At 44.5% G+C, this 15,408-nt stretch overlaps 1 protein-coding gene and 1 long non-coding RNA gene across 4 annotated transcripts in view; one reads left to right on the top strand and one right to left on the bottom strand.

The window, feature by feature from the left end:
* Window positions 1-1,135: 1,135 nt before the first annotated feature.
* LOC115638000 lies at window positions 1,136-13,295 on the bottom strand. 2 transcript variants are annotated; one of them, XR_003997395.1, is made up of 3 exons: window positions 13,202-13,295; window positions 11,728-11,811; window positions 1,136-1,274 (listed from the first exon to the last, which is right to left on the bottom strand). It is a non-coding gene; the product is annotated as an uncharacterized LOC115638000 (long non-coding RNA). The 2 variants fall into 2 exon arrangements; XR_003997396.1 differs by lacking the exon at window positions 13,202-13,295 and adding an exon at window positions 13,064-13,190.
* The window catches only part of ATXN10 (ataxin 10), a 181,968-nt gene continuing 179,767 nt past the window's right edge, over window positions 13,208-15,408 (top strand). For both annotated transcript variants that reach the window (XM_030539598.1, XM_030539591.1), the window contains exon 1: window positions 13,208-13,402. In XM_030539598.1, coding sequence (XP_030395458.1) covers window positions 13,236-13,402 — 167 coding nt within the window. In that variant the 5' untranslated portion in view covers window positions 13,208-13,235. The remainder of the gene's footprint in view (window positions 13,403-15,408) is intronic.

The raw sequence follows: 15,408 nt of genomic DNA, 5'->3' as shown, positions 1-15,408 counted from the left end.
CAAGAGTTTTATGCAGCTTTGCCATTCTCACTAAAAATGTGATTTATAATAGATTCCTCTTTACTAGGCACTCCTTTCTTCAGGAATGAAGGCACACACCATTCCCAGATTCCCTGTTTAACAACATGATTGTACAAACCTTTGTCTTCTATTAAAAAACACTAGGCTTCTATAATTCAATTTTGACATGCCATATGACTTCTATATACCAATGAAAAATATGACAATACTCCATAAACTAGGGCCTATATTCACAAGCTATGCAGATAGTGTGTAAATTACAGCTCAGTAAATGAGAGGATAATTTGGTACATGGTACATTGAGAGGTGGATGGATATGGATGAAGCAGGAAAAGCCACCCACAGAGGTGTATACAATAAAGAGCTTGAATTATACAGGCATTAAATGGAAGGACGATAGTAGAGAATCAGGCCCAAAGACTGAGGGGACATATTTTATCTTACACTCTCCTGTGTCCTGTTCTTCCTGCTTCAACCTCCCCCTCCTCCCCCCTTATCACGGAACTTCTACTAATGTATGATCATTAATACTCATTTACCAATGTGTAATTTGTATTGCCATGTATATTATAATATTATGTGGCATCACGAACATGACAAACCTTTTAGTCACATTTATACAGATCCAGCCATTTTACCAATATTTAGATGAATGAGTCAAAAACAAAATACAGAGGGCTTGATCTTGTTTCCATTGACTTCAAAGGGCACTGGATCTGGTCCAGCCATTTTTTATTATGATCCAGCACCTCTTGCCACCATCCCCTAGTGCCTGATTCCCCCTTCCTGTTCCTGCCTTCAAGTCATCATTTAGCCACCCTCTTCCCATTGCCTCACTCCCCTCTCCCTCTCCAGGTGGAAATCAGTATTTGTATTCAGTAAATATCAACAGCCTCAGTTGAATCAAAAAAGTAGCCCCACCCATCCCTAACAGAGATTTTAATATGTCATTTGTTACTGTTTGTAGAATATTTACAGGAAAGCACCCGGTCCCTTTGAGGTTTACAATACATTGTATGATTGAGTGCAAGTACACAAATCAGTATGTGGTGTAATGTGTCTAGTAAAAAGACATATTCTAGTACTAGTAAATGAATGATACGTTAGAGATATAGATAGTACACATGCTGGAACAGAGCTTTTATTTTATTCAGATGAGAGTCTGGGCCTCCCTATGATTTGGAGTACTTGTATATAGCCCCTTCAGCTTCAGGCCTTTCTTTCAAGCTGGGAAAATTGCAATGTGTCCCATGCTGTATAGAGAGGAGACAGAAAAAGTTTATCAGTAGTTATATACTAAAGGAACCAAATCATCTGTTAAGTTGTTCTGTTCAGTATGCAGAGGAGCAGCAAGGAGTCAATGCAAATAATAGAATTATCTGGGTATCAGCAAGACTTTCTCACAAATAATAGCTACTTTTTAATAAAAGGTGAAGGGTCACAGAGATTTAGTTTAAATCAAAGTTATAAATTCAGCAGAGGCCAAGTCTTATAGCCAGTCTATGTAGAATGAACCTGTCTAATTTAATCTATTTGATTGTTTAGTAAAGTCAAATGGCGGATTTCTTTTTAAAACAATATATCTGTATACTAAGCTTATTAAAAATCTTCACTGTGGTGCAAAAGTATCTTTCCTTTGTTCAGGCCTCTGTGGTTGATAGCAGTTTCTTGGTGGTTTCCCCATTTAGTAAATGAAAAGCCCTGTATATGGGGATTAAATCCCAAACACACTGTGAAGCCCAGTGCTGACTGAATTCTCCATGTCTTCTGAGGAAGTTATTTTTACTCTAATTCTAGTACTTGTTCCTTCTTTAGTACACTTGTAAAAATCAAACACCTACCAGTGCTAATAAAATAATGACTTTAAACTTATATGGATTTTGACACACAAATAATGTATATGATTTAGGAGAGTTGGGATTGAACCCATTAGTTCCTAGCTCTTCATATGTGGATTACTTTAGTAAATATTTTTAGTATAATTTCATGTTATTTTGTGTTGATAACTGGTAATGGTATTTTCAATTTAAAGCAATATTGGACTAATTTTCAGAAATGTTCCAAAAATTAATCCCAGTATGTTATTGTTTGGGTGTTAGTTTAATTTTGGTGTAGGGTAAATGGAAATGATGCTGATTTTACCATTTTATGTGATTCTGTTTTTAATTTATGACAAATGGCCTACAATAAACTTCTTTTAAGCTATGTAAATTGAAATTAATGAACTGTGTATAATTATTTACGTTGTAAGACTGTAAAATTCAGACTTTTTTTATTCAGTTCTGCAGAATATTGTTTTATCTCCACTAGATGTCAGTCTGTTGACAGATCTTGTGTGAGGTGGTTACTGGTGAACAAAGCAGAAATTGTTAGTCCATTTCATAGCTCTGCTCTAATTTTTCACCTACAGTCAGTAGAATAACTGCAAATTGAAGATTTCTGAGTCACTGCACTGCTCTCTCTTGTTCTCTGATCTTTTATCCCTCTTTTCTCCTTTTAGTATAGGGTGACCAGATGTCCTGATTTTACAGGGACAGTCCCAGTTTTGGGGTGTTTTTCTTATACAGGCTCCTATTACCCCTCATCCCTTCCCAATGTTTCACATTTGCTGTCTGGTCACCCTATTTTAGTAAAATTTTTGGCATTGATAATTTCCACTGATGCTGCTAGATGGGAGTAGTGCTACATCCTTCAAGATTTTCCTGTGGGTACTTCCAGTGTTCACCCATTCATCTGGGGACAAATTTTGATCTCTTTACTCGAAAAGGTAGTGGCTTTGTTGGTGAGTGAGTACCATGGGACTGTCTGAGAAGTATGTTACTACTTGAATACGGTTACTAGATTCTGGCCCAAGGTTTGTCCTACTAAAATGCTCAGATGCTTTTCCTCTAGTTTTCTTTCCTAAGGCATTTTTCTCCAAAAAATATTTCTTTCCAGGGCAAGTTCGATATCTAACGTATTTCTAGCTATTGTTGCAATAACCAAACAGATCCGCAGATTTAGGAACTGAAGTAAATTGTCAAACCAGAAAGCTCTATCTGATATTGGGAAGCATCACAAAGGGAGGATAAGGATTTGTGTACATATATGTTCCAATAATCCCTAATGTTGTCACTCATGCAATTTATTCCTTCTTTTATTTATTTTTAAAGCAATCACCCACACTTCTTGTCTCCTTCAAATCCCTTCTCAAAACCTATATTTTCCCACAATTCCTCAAACAATAATCTAATTCCCTCTAAATATATTTTTAAAAGTAATTATTAAACAACAGTTAGGAACTAACAAGTGTACTTGTGATAATCAGGGTCCACACACCTCTAGAGAGAACAAGGGGCATGAACCCCAAAGAATAAGCAATTGAATCCACTGCTTATATGCAATTTATTGTGCATAAATATATGTCAAGTGAGGTCTTTTATGAAAAGGTGTAATGGCCATTAGGAGATATGTATATGATTATGAATGTATATATGTGTAGTACACTATAATTATAACCAGAATGCAACTCCAGTGTCACCTCTCAGTCCTGTGGGGAAACAATTAGATAGGGAGGGGCACCTCCTAGGTTAGTTGTTTACACGAAACTAAGTGCAAGAACCTAGTAGTGTACAACCTAGGAAAAGAGAATGATGGACCATTAAAGTTAATAGAAAAGTACTGAAGTGGAAAAGAAAACCCCATTCTTGGAAATCTAAGGAAGGACGCGTTTCTCCCTCTCTTTGTAACCATGAATAAGGTTAAGATTTTGGCACGGTTATATTTAGTAAAAATCACAGACAGGTCATGGGCAATAAACAAAAATTCACAGAAGTCCAAGACCTGTCTGTGACTTTTATTAAAAACAATAGGGAGGGCAGATGAGAGGTGGGGATGACTGAAGCCTGATGCCCACTGTGGGAGGCAGGGCGGGGAGTCCCTCAGCCCTGAGGCCACAGCAAGTAGCCAGTCCTGGGGCTGCAGCGGGGGTCCCGGTGCTGGGGCTTCTTCTGCTCTGCCTGGTACTTCTGCTGGAGACCAGGGTCGGGTATGGAGGTTCCCCTGCTGCCCCTGGTGCACTTCTCCTTCCATCACCATTACTCGCTGTTTTCTCCTGAACACTGATCTCATCTTATGGGCAATTTAAACTGTGAGCTCTTTGGGGGAGAGGTGACATTCTTCTTCCTTTTGTAAAGTGCCATGCACACTTCTGACATTCTGGACAAATGTGACATAACATTAATATAGGCACATGTACATCCTTAAACTACACCAGCATCAACATACAACATGAAGGGAAACAGCAACTGTTTTTCTTTTTAATTTAGAATCATGTGAACTTGTATCAAAAAAAAATAATGGCATTAGCTTGGTATTGGATTTAACATTAAAAAAAAAAAAGACACCCTAGCATATGACAGCTGCCATTTTTCAGGACAGAGAGCAAAATGGTTTGTTCTTATACTTACCTGCTCCCCTCTGCTCCCTTCTCACTATTGTGTCCACACCCACCAGCAGGTTACATTCCACATTTCTCATAGCTCCTGCTAGGCTGAAAAATTTCTCCTGTTGCCTGAATTTGAATCCCAGCTTTCACCCTTTCTCCGTCCCATATATAGGGCCGGTGCAACCATTTAGGCGACCTAGGTGGTCGCCTATGTCGCTGGGATTTGGGGGGCGGCATTTTCTTCGGCAGCGACCATGGCAGCTGGATCTTCAGCCGCCCTGGTCGCTGTCGTCATTTAGGCAGAGGGAGCTGGGGCAGGGGGGGCGCGGGGAGGGAAGCCTGCAGCAAGTAAGGTGGGGGCAGCACGCAGGGGAACTCCCCGCCCCAGCTCACCCCTGCCTCGCCTCATCCCAGAGCATGTCATGGCCGCTTCACTTCTCCCGCCTCCCAGGCTTGCGGCACCTAAGCTGATTGGCACCGCAAGCCTGGGAGGCAGGAGAAGTGAAGAAGCAACGGCGTGCTCGGGGAGGAAGTGGAGCAGGGGTGAGCTGATTCACTTCTCCCGCCTCTCAGGCTTGCGGCGCCAATCAACTTAGGCACCGCAAGCCTGGGAGGCAGGAGAAGTGAAGCAGCAACGGCGCGCTCGGGATGGAGGTGGAGCAGGGGTGAGCGGGGAGGAGTGCCTCAGGGCAGAGGGTGGGGAGTTGCTGCGGGGGGGACGCCTCAGGGCAGAAGGGGGGATCTGCCATGGGGGGGTACCTTAGGGCAGAGGGGGGAGAGCTGTCGCGGGGGTGGGGAGGGTGCCTCAGGGCGGGGGCTCGGGGACGGGGGATGGTGCAAGGTGGAAGTTTCGCCTAGGGCACGAAACATCCTTGCACCGGCCCTGCCCACATACATCCCAACAGCCAGCCTGTCTCCCGCCATACAAACACATCATACTCAAAGCAGTCCTGCTCTCCCTCCTACACACAGCAGCCGCCCTGCACAACAGCGACCCCTCCTCTTCCTCATTTTCTCAAGTACTTGCACCCACCAAAACGGCCCGACAGCATTCCACTACTTTCTAGCGGCCTCTCCATCTCTTGACATGCCACTGAACCCTCCCTTACCCCCCAACTCATATACAGACAGTACAGAGAAAAAAATGAGGCTACTTATTGGGACATGCATACATGCATGCAGTGAGGTGTATGTCATGTGTTGCAGAGAAAAGGAGAATTGCTGTGGCAGTCAGTCTACGTTCTGGGGATTAAACCCCAAACACACCTTGAAGTTGTATTCCCAGGCAGATGCTGAGTGTGGAGCTGATCCTGCAACATACATGTCAATGGGAGTTTTTCCACTGACTTCATTTGAGGTAGGATCAAGCCCTATATATGGGGATTAATCCCATATATACTGTGAAGGCCTTTGCTGCCCGGATTCTCCATGTATGGGGATAAATCTCTAAACAAAATGAAGTCCCATTCTGGCCAAATGTTGCTAGAATCAATCTCTGAGAGTGAGCTAAAGCTTCTGTCTTGTTTACACTTTGGTAACACCTAAATAGCCAATAAAATATGATTGATTTGGATGAGGGGGCTGTTCTGGTGTGGGTTGGGGAAAAGAGGAGAGAAGGAGAGCAAGGTTAGGCTGTTAGACTCCAAGAGGAAGTCAGTTAGGATTCAAGTTCAAGCAGCCCAAGAGATACTTTCAGCTTGGGTGGGTGGAGAGGCAGTAGCTGTGAAATGTGTGGAATGTAACCTGCAGGGAGAACAATGTGAAGTGGGAGTTAGGGTGTGGGGGGCAAGTGATAAGACACCACCAGCTTTGTACTGTCCTGCAAGATGGCTATTGCCAAGCTAAAGGGGCAAACTACACACAGTCATAGAAATGATTAATCTTCCACTGGCATTTCCTAGCTGATATGTGTCACTTTAAAAATCAGAATGCTATAGAGCCAAGTTCAGAGGTGTCATAAAAGGAGATGACTCACTTCCAATTTCTTAGACTCCCTTAAATTGCAAATCCTTTAGACCTACTTACACTCACTCTGCTGATGTCTAAATTTACATCTTCCAGCTTCCCAATGTGTAAGTTTAGGCCTGCTTTAACTTACACATGTTTACAACCTCCTGTATTTTGCTTTTCTTGTTCTAAACTAAAATCTAAAACTTCATTTTGTAATAAATATAATATTCATAAAAACAATAATGCAACCCCCCCAACATGAAACTAACAGAACTCTGTCAACTGTCATCCTGACCAATTTGCTTTTGTGTTGTGTCCCTTTCACACCAAATGTGTCTTTCTTGTCCTTTTAGATAAGCTCTTTGCGGCAAGGGACTGTGTCCGTCTATAAGTTTGTGTAACAGCGCAACATAATTAATTAATTCCATTCAAAAAATTGGTTAAAGAACATTGTTAAGGTTGGAATGTCAAGCAGTCAAAAGTTAGGAAATGCTTCATTCACTGTGGAAGTTCAAAGGTGTGTAGCCAATGAGGCGGAGTAAACTACAATGGCTCTGAACCTGATACATATAGCAGCACAGAGAATTTCATCCTCTGATTTCTTTGCAATATCATTTGCTTCCATGACAATTTGGTATTGCTTCAATCACCTCTCCCAGCTCTCTGCCAGGTTCCCTTCCAGCCAGAAGGACACAGGGGGCTTCATTTGCTTCCTTTTGGTGAAAGATTGTTTGCTTCTGTCACCGTGTAACAAGAGTGTAACGCACGAGTGGAATAAAAAACAAAACCTTAATTTCCTGGCCCCAGTCACATGACCTGGGACAAGGGCTAAAGCCAAATATCCTTGTCACTCATTGGGTCAGTATCCCGTCTCCAAGGGTTACTAATATGTTAGGAAGACTACAATGTCTATGTTCACCTGAACTCTTCAGTGCTTCTGAATACCCAAATTGCCACACCCAAGAAAAATGCCTTTTTTTCAATCTATGCTTGGTGAGAAGATGGTGTCTTCTCCTATCAGATGTGGATTAAGCCACTATTAGTGTTTAGAACCTGTAGGCTTGATTATCATAGAATCATAGAATCACAGAATATCAGGGTTGGAAGGGACCTTAGGAGGTCATCTAGTCCAACCCCCTTCTCAAGCAGGACCAATCCCCAGACAGATCACCTAAATGTGAAACTGAAGACTTCTTTCTATAACTTCTGTTTTATGATTATATCTGATGTAAATAATTTACAACAACAACAGAGAGGCAACACCAAATTTATGTGACATATACATAACACTGAAAAGAAAAGGAATAATATCACTCAAAATAGAGACTCAAAGAGCTTGGCGTGTTTTACCTAACCAAATGAAGCTGAGAGGAGATATACTTGCTCTCTATAAATACATCAGAGGGATTAATACCAGGCGGGGAGAGAAGTTATTTAGATTAAGTGCCAATGTGGACACAAGAACAAATGGATATAAACTGGCCATCAACAAGTTTAGGCTTGAAATTAGATGAAGGTTTCTAATCATCAGAGAAGTGAGGTTCTGGAACAACCTCCCAAGGGGAGCAGTGGGGCCAAAAAACCTAACTGGTTTTAAGACTGAATTTATGGTGGGAATGGTATGCTGAGGTTGGTGTGGTGGGGATCGTGTGCTGAGCTTGCTTGCCTACACTGGCATGTGGCACATCCATGACTACTAATAGTAAATATCTCCAGTGGCCAGAGACGAGACACTAGATGGGAAGGGCTCTGAGTTAATACAGAGGATTCTTTCCCAGGTATCTGGCTGTTGGGTCTTGATGACATGCTCAGGGTCTAACTCAGGGTCGGCAACCTTTCAGAAGTGGTGTGCTGAGTCTTCATTTATTCACGCGTATCATAGGGAACCCGGTCTAACTGATCACCTTATTTGTGGTTGGAAAGGAACTTTCCCCTGGGTCAGACTGACAGAGACATGGGCTTCTTTTCACCTTCCCTCTGCAGCATGGGCATGGGTCATTTGCTGGTTTGAACTAGAGTAAATAGTGGATTCTTCGTAACTGAAGTCTTTAAATCAAGATTTGAGGGCTTCAGTAACTCAGCCAGAGTTTATGGGTCTATTATAGGAGTGGAAGGGTGAGATTCTGTAGCCCGCAATGCGCAGGTCAGTCTAAATGATCATGGTCTTTTCTGTGAGTCTGAGTCTATAAAATGAGGGACATTGGAGAGCTGGGGCCCAAATTATGATGAACTCTCTCACCCTGCAGGGTTATGACCTCCCACAACAGCTACACTTTGCTAGAACAGTCAACCTCCAGAGTGTGACACAATTTCTCAATGCCTGACCTGAAACCTCAGGGTCTTCCAAGAAAAATGCAAAACCTATTTCTGGAAGCCCTGCATAAAACTTGTCAAGAAGGCTATTCTACTATAGCCAGAGGATAGTTTGTTTGTTTTTCTTTTTGGTGAAGTTTTCTAAATATATTAGACAAGCCATATTTGAGCTATGAGACTTTGAAAACTTACATTGCTTAGATTGCAAGCTCTGGGGCAGGGACTGAATTTTTATTGTGTGTAAACTACCGAGCACAATGCAGCCCTAACTGCTGATTGGGGCTGTTAGGTGCCCTCATGATACAAATAAATATAAAGTAATGACTATTATGAAATGTTGGTTTTTCTCTTTTGAAAATACAATTTTTTTAATCTACTCATAACTCAAAATGAATTTATAAAAACTTCAAAACTGATTTTATACGTAAAACAAAGATAACTAGTGAAGGTAATTATTTTACCCATATTCATGTCCAAATGCTGTTTTTAGTGGAGGTGAGCTCAATACATGTTGTTCACCAGTTCTCTCGCAGAAGTTATATTACAAGCTCCAGTCAATGGTACACCCTCACCTGGAATACTGTGTCACCCTACCTCAGAAAGGATGTAGCAATAATAGAAGGGGGTCCAAAAACCGATGTTAAGGGATATTCAGAATAATGAATATCATACAAAAGATACATTGGGAGCTTCTGGTTACCCTCTTTCATAAAGCAAGATCAAGGGGTATTCAATGAAATTACAAGGCAGCAAATTTACAACTAATAAAAGGATCATACAATTAGCCTTTGAAACTTACTGCTACAAGGTATCATTGAGCCTAAAAGTATAGCAAGATTCAAAAAAGAATTGGACAGTTACGTGCATAACAAGAATATCAAGTTAGTATAAGCCAGCCTCTAAACTAATGAGGGTTATGAAGAAAGTACCTCTGTCTGTGTGCCAGTTATTTCAAAACTGTGTATTGCAATGATTTGTGCACCTTCCTCTGAAGCAGCTGGTGTTGGCTACTGTCAGACACAGGGTACTCAACTAGATGGACCTGGGATCTCATTCATGGCAACTGTTCCACCTGTTTTGAGTTTCCATTCCAATTCAAAGAAACAAAGAAACATTTCTAGCTCTTTCAGAGATAAAGACAACCTTTGAAATGTACTTTGATGTGTAGGCTTGTCAGTTTCATAGAATCATTGATTATTAGGGTTGGAAGGGATCTCAGGAGGTCATCTAGTCCGACCCTCTGCTCAAAGCAGGACCCATCCCCAAATGGTCCCCTCGAGGATTGAACTCACAACCCTGGGTTTAGCAGGCCTCCCAGTCTGCCACAGGAACTGTTGTAAAAAAGCATGGGACTTGTGAAAAGTTAGGCCATACTGTCCGATTATTTAATTTAATCACTATCACCCGATAGTTCTTATTTATCTAACTAATTTCCACTTGATATTTGTACAAATCATATTGTTTATATGTAACTTCAAGTAGTGCTTGTTGATACATGCCCAAGTAACATGTCCAGGCTGGCTTCAATCCTGGTGACTGACAATCATTAAAAACAAGAGGATCACTGCTGGATATTAATGCAGGAGGAAGAGAAGTTTACCTCTGGTCTAGCTCAGGAGGGATGACAACTGAATTTATTTCTAAAGGAAAAGGCAATATGTTTGTAAGCAGGGTCTGAATGAATGCTTCCCTGACAGCTAGATGGGAGGGGGAGAGACTTTGTGTGTGTTTATGTACATACAGTTTGCTCCTGCTCTGCTTAGATATTCAGCAGATACAGCAGTGTCAAAGTGATGAACTTTAGCTGGTGTTGGGTACAAATTACCTTAGTACTGAATGCTATGGGTAGTGATATATGGTTACCAATGTTGTAATTACAGCGAGTCCTCGGACTTACGACACAATTTGGTCCTCAGAATTGTGTTGTAAGTCGAAACGTATAAGTTGAAAACACTTTTCCCATAGGAATCAATGGTATGAAGGGGGGATTGGTTCCTGAACCAATGCTTGATACACTATTTTCACCACTCAGATTTTTGTACTAAATGAATTACATCTGACTGATGTTGCAACATCAAATGTATTTACTGTACACTGTATGTTGTAAACAGCATTCAAATAAACATATAAACTCACACATGCTGTTCAGAATGCTGGCAACACAGGTTCAGAAAGCCACGGAGAATGGCACACATGCTGAGCCTCAGCCAATCACTGTTTAAGCTTATTGATTGGCTGAGCCCGGGCTGGGAGCCAATCAAAAACAAACAGCAACCCTACCCAGCAACAAGCTACTCTGCTGCCTCAAGGCCAATCAGAAGTGATCCCTTCCAACTCCATACCAGTATAACACAACCAGGAAGTAATTTCAAGCGAACTTTGTGCAAACAGAGTGTCGAAGGGAGAAACAAGTGTTTTAGGGGCAAAACGGGTTGTCAGTTGAAAAGCGTTGTAAATGGTGTCCGATGAAAGTTGAGTGTCATATGTTCGAGGACTCCCTGTATTGTAGGAATACAGGAAAGCAGGACCATGCTTAACCTGTCCCAAATAAAGGGGCCACCCTCAATTGAAAGAGCCTCGTTAAGCCAGGGGCTTGAATGTCAGAGGCCTATGAAAGTAAATGGGAGATAAGTATCCTAACTAGGAGGATATATACCCCTGTCAAGGATTTTCCCTAGCCTGGTTTAATTTGTTTCTCCCCACTGTTCAAATAATAAAGATAAATAGGTTTCATTAGAAGTCTCTGTTATGTTAACTGCCCAATGAGAGCTGAAATCAGTTGTGATAGGACTCTCCGCTCAGCCTGCTAAGTGCTGAGATCACAGAATGGAGGCAGGTGGCAGCAGAAGGCAATTGACAGTCAGCTGGTGAATGAGTGGCTGATGAGTAGCCTGCAGAACAGTTGCTGGAGAGGCCAGAGCTTCCAACATTGCTGCTACTTGCTGAGCTGAAGTGGGGCAGCAATGATGAGAAATTTGAAGCAAAAAAACCTAGCATAAAGTCAGAGAATGTTTTACCTCTGGATGGGGAACCTTCACCTCCATTGCTCCTAGAAGGGTTAGGCACAGGTATTCACACTCCTCCCAGTGTCAGTGGCATGTCTTCAAAGTTGGTGATGGAGGAAATGAAAAAAGGAAAAGTCATAGTGCTCAAGGAAAAAACAACAACCAGAGAATCTGTAACTTGTATGACATACTCAGCTTCCCACTGATTGTAGAAGACATAAATGCTCAAGATTTACACATACAAGTGAATAGGAGAGAGGCAACAACAGCTACACACCACTAATCAAAATCCTTTAATTAGGCTTGGCAGAAATTTTTTTTATATAATTTCAATGGCTAATATCAATGTTTATTTTTAAGCATCTTTTTCTATTTTTATCAATTTAAATTTTCATAGCTGTGGGAAAATATGGGGTGGTCAGACAATGGGAGATCAGAAAATATTTAATGACAGAAGGCATTGAGAGTCAAAAGGTTAAAGTGTTATAGTCATTAGAACACAAATTGTCAACATCACATGTTAAAAAATACAAAGTAAATATCCTTAAGTCAAACTCTAATAAGCTCTCAAGCAGCATTTTACATAGTCTACCTGTAAATTTCAATTATTATTGATGGAAATATTTTTGTCAGTTTCTGTGTGTATGGTGAAATCACCGTTTACCAATAAAACTGAATCCTTCCAAGCCTACCTTTAAGGTAGACTGCATGGTAGTTGGACTTTGCTTGAAGCAACAAATAGCCCTCTGTTTGGTGATGGAAACTTAATTGCACATTCCCTGAGTTTGGGTTTTTGTTTACTTCTAATATTTAAAATTACTATATATCTCTTAGGTACATGTGGGGACTGTCCACAAATTATGTAACACTTTTCTGTGATTTTTCAAGACCTACCCCCTCCCTTGTAACACTTTATAACACTGAAACAAACATTCTGTCATGCAAAATTAAGGACCCATCCACCCAGCAATGCATTATGTAATTTATGCACAGCCTGCATGTACACTTATCTCAACACCAATGCCCACAGGCATCACACGTAGCTGCACACATGCACTCACATATGTGCAGTCACATATGTGCACACTCATACACACATCTACACGCATGAATATACAGATATCACCAGGCCTTAAATATTCACTATTTCCCAGAGCCCGGGGGCCAGCCAGGGTTTCTGCAGGTTTGAAAATCTTTACTAGAGCTCCACTCTGGATGGCTCCGGCTGAATATAACCCCATGGATCTCACCCCTATCAACGCACATCTGTACACGTGCATGCACGCACACATATCCACACGCATCGATGTGTGCGCATACTTAACACGTCCTCAGATATCACACACACCTGCACACACACGCCCACAGGCGCACGTGGGGCATACATCTCAGTGTGCACACGCCCCCGCATGTCCGTGTCTCACACGCACGCCGGGCCCTCCCACGTGTGGCCGAGGGGCAGGGGCCGGGCCTGGGCAGTCCCTACCCTGGCGCCGCTCGGGGCAGGGGGCGGAGCGGGGATGAGGCGCACGATGGCGGCGGCCGGGCCCGAGGAGGCGCTGCCCGCTCTGGCCCAGCAGCTGGGACTTGCCGCCCGAGCGGAGCGGCCCTCGGAGGCCTCGTCGGGCCCCGGCTGCCTGGAGACCGTGCGGCGGCTGACGGGCCTGTTCCGGGAGGCGCGGCCCAGGTAGCGGGGAGGAGGGGCCCCGCGCGGGCCACGTGGGACTGGGGGCGCGCGCCGGGCAAGGGGGGGGTCAGTGCGGCGAGGAGGGGGTGTGTGTGGGTGTCATGGGGGGTGTATGTGTGTGCGCGCGTGTAGCGAGGTGTAAGGAGGTGTGTGAGCGTTTCGTTTGCTGGTGCTATGGGGCTGTACTGGGGGGGTGTTTGGGGGGGTTATGTGTACTGAGGGGCGTATGGGCTGTGTATGCACGTGTATCGGTGATATGGGGCTGACCTGGTACCGGGGTGAGGGGGGTATGGTGTGTGTGTGTACATGTACTGGGGGTATATTGGAGTGTATGGCTGTGTGTGTGTTGCTCTGGATGTGGGGAGCTGATCTGTTCCTGGCCACAGGGGTGTGCGGGGCTGGGGCAGATGTTGGGGCAGTGCACTGTCTGAGCTCTCTGTGTGTGGGAGGACTGGGAGGACTGGTGAGTCTCTAAATGGAGGCAGAGGGGTCTGTGCCTGGTTTTCAAGATTAGATTAACCCCCCTCCCCCGCCCTCTCCAGGTAGTCGCAGACTAGAGATAATCCTGTCACCTGTGCATGATGTTTGGTTTCAGGGCTTTCTTGCTCCCCATTGAAGGGGGTGGTTTGAAATCATGTAACTCAAAAACAAAGTCTGCATTTCAAGCTATAAGGGTCACAACAGCTGTTGTAGTTCTTAAACTCTTATCTTCATTGTGCTTTGCTTTCCTGCCAGGGTCTGAGTGGGTCACTGAGTGGGTCTGAGGGCTTGTCTACATCAGAAAGTTGCAGCGCTGGTGAGGGAGTTACAGCGCTGCAACTTTGAAGGTGTACACATCTGCAGGGCACCACCAGCGCTGCAACTCCCTGTTTGCAGCGCTGGCCGTACTCCCGTTTTGTCTCGGGTGTAGAGGATCCAGCGCTGGTGATCCAGCGCTGGTAATCCAATGTAGACAGTTACCAGCGCTTTTCTTGACCTCCGTGGAAGGAGGAAGCCTCTGGTAATCAAGCTGGTTTCCTTTCCCGGTTTGCTCTCTCGGTCCCGGAGCCAGCCAGCAAACCGCAGGGAAGGAGACCTGCTTGCTCGGGGTTCCGGGACCGAGAGAGCAAACCGGGAACGCCGCGGTTTGCTCTCTCGGTCCCGGAGCCACCCAGCAAACCGCAGGGAAGGAGACCTGCTTGCTCGGGGTTCCGGGACCGAGAGAGCAAACCGGGAACGCCGCGGTTTGCTCTCTCGGTCCCGGAGCCAGCCAGCAAACCGCAGGGAAGGAGACCTGCTTGCTCGGGGTTCCGGGACCGAGAGAGCAAACCGGGAAAGGAAACCAGCTTCGCCGCGGTTTGCTCTCTCGGTCCCGGAACCCCGAGCAAGCAGGTCTCCTTCCCTGCGGTTTGCTGGCTGGCTCCGGGACCGAGAGAGCAAACCGCGGCGTTCCCGGTTTGCTCTCTCGGTCCCGGAACCCCGAGCAAGCAGGTCTCCTTCCCTGCGGTTTGCTGGCTGGCTCCGGGACCGAGAGAGCAAACCGCGGCGTTCCCGGTTTGCTCTCTCGGTCCCGGAACCCCGAGCAAGCAGGTCTCCTTCCCTGCGGTTTGCTGGCTGGCTCCGGGACCGAGAGAGCAAACCGCGGCGTTCCCGGTTTGCTCTCTCGGTCCCGGAACCCCGAGCAAGCAGGTCTCCTTCCCTGCGGTTTGCTGGCTGGCTCCGGGACCGAGAGAGCAAACCGCGGCGAAGCTGGTTTCCTTTCCCGGTTTGCTCTCTCGTCCCGGAACCCCCCTTGAAGCCGCCCAACAGCGCTGCAGTGTGGCCACATCTAACACCACTTGCAGCGCTGGTTGCTGTAAGTGTGGCCACTCTGCAGCGCTGGCCCTATACAGCTGTACTAATACAGCTGTAACAACCAGCGCTGCAAAATTTTAGATGTAGACATGGCCTGAGGAAAACAGGAGCCAGACGTATACTGGTGCCCCCTTGCAGGTGCTGTTGCAGCTCTATTTTCTCTAATGCTCTAC

Source organism: Gopherus evgoodei, chromosome 1, assembly GCF_007399415.2.
Source record: "Gopherus evgoodei ecotype Sinaloan lineage chromosome 1, rGopEvg1_v1.p, whole genome shotgun sequence".
NCBI classification, from domain to species: Eukaryota; Metazoa; Chordata; order Testudines; family Testudinidae; genus Gopherus; species Gopherus evgoodei.
The sequence above is the reverse complement of the archived record's forward strand: the minus strand, read 5'-3'. Positions and strand labels throughout refer to the sequence as shown.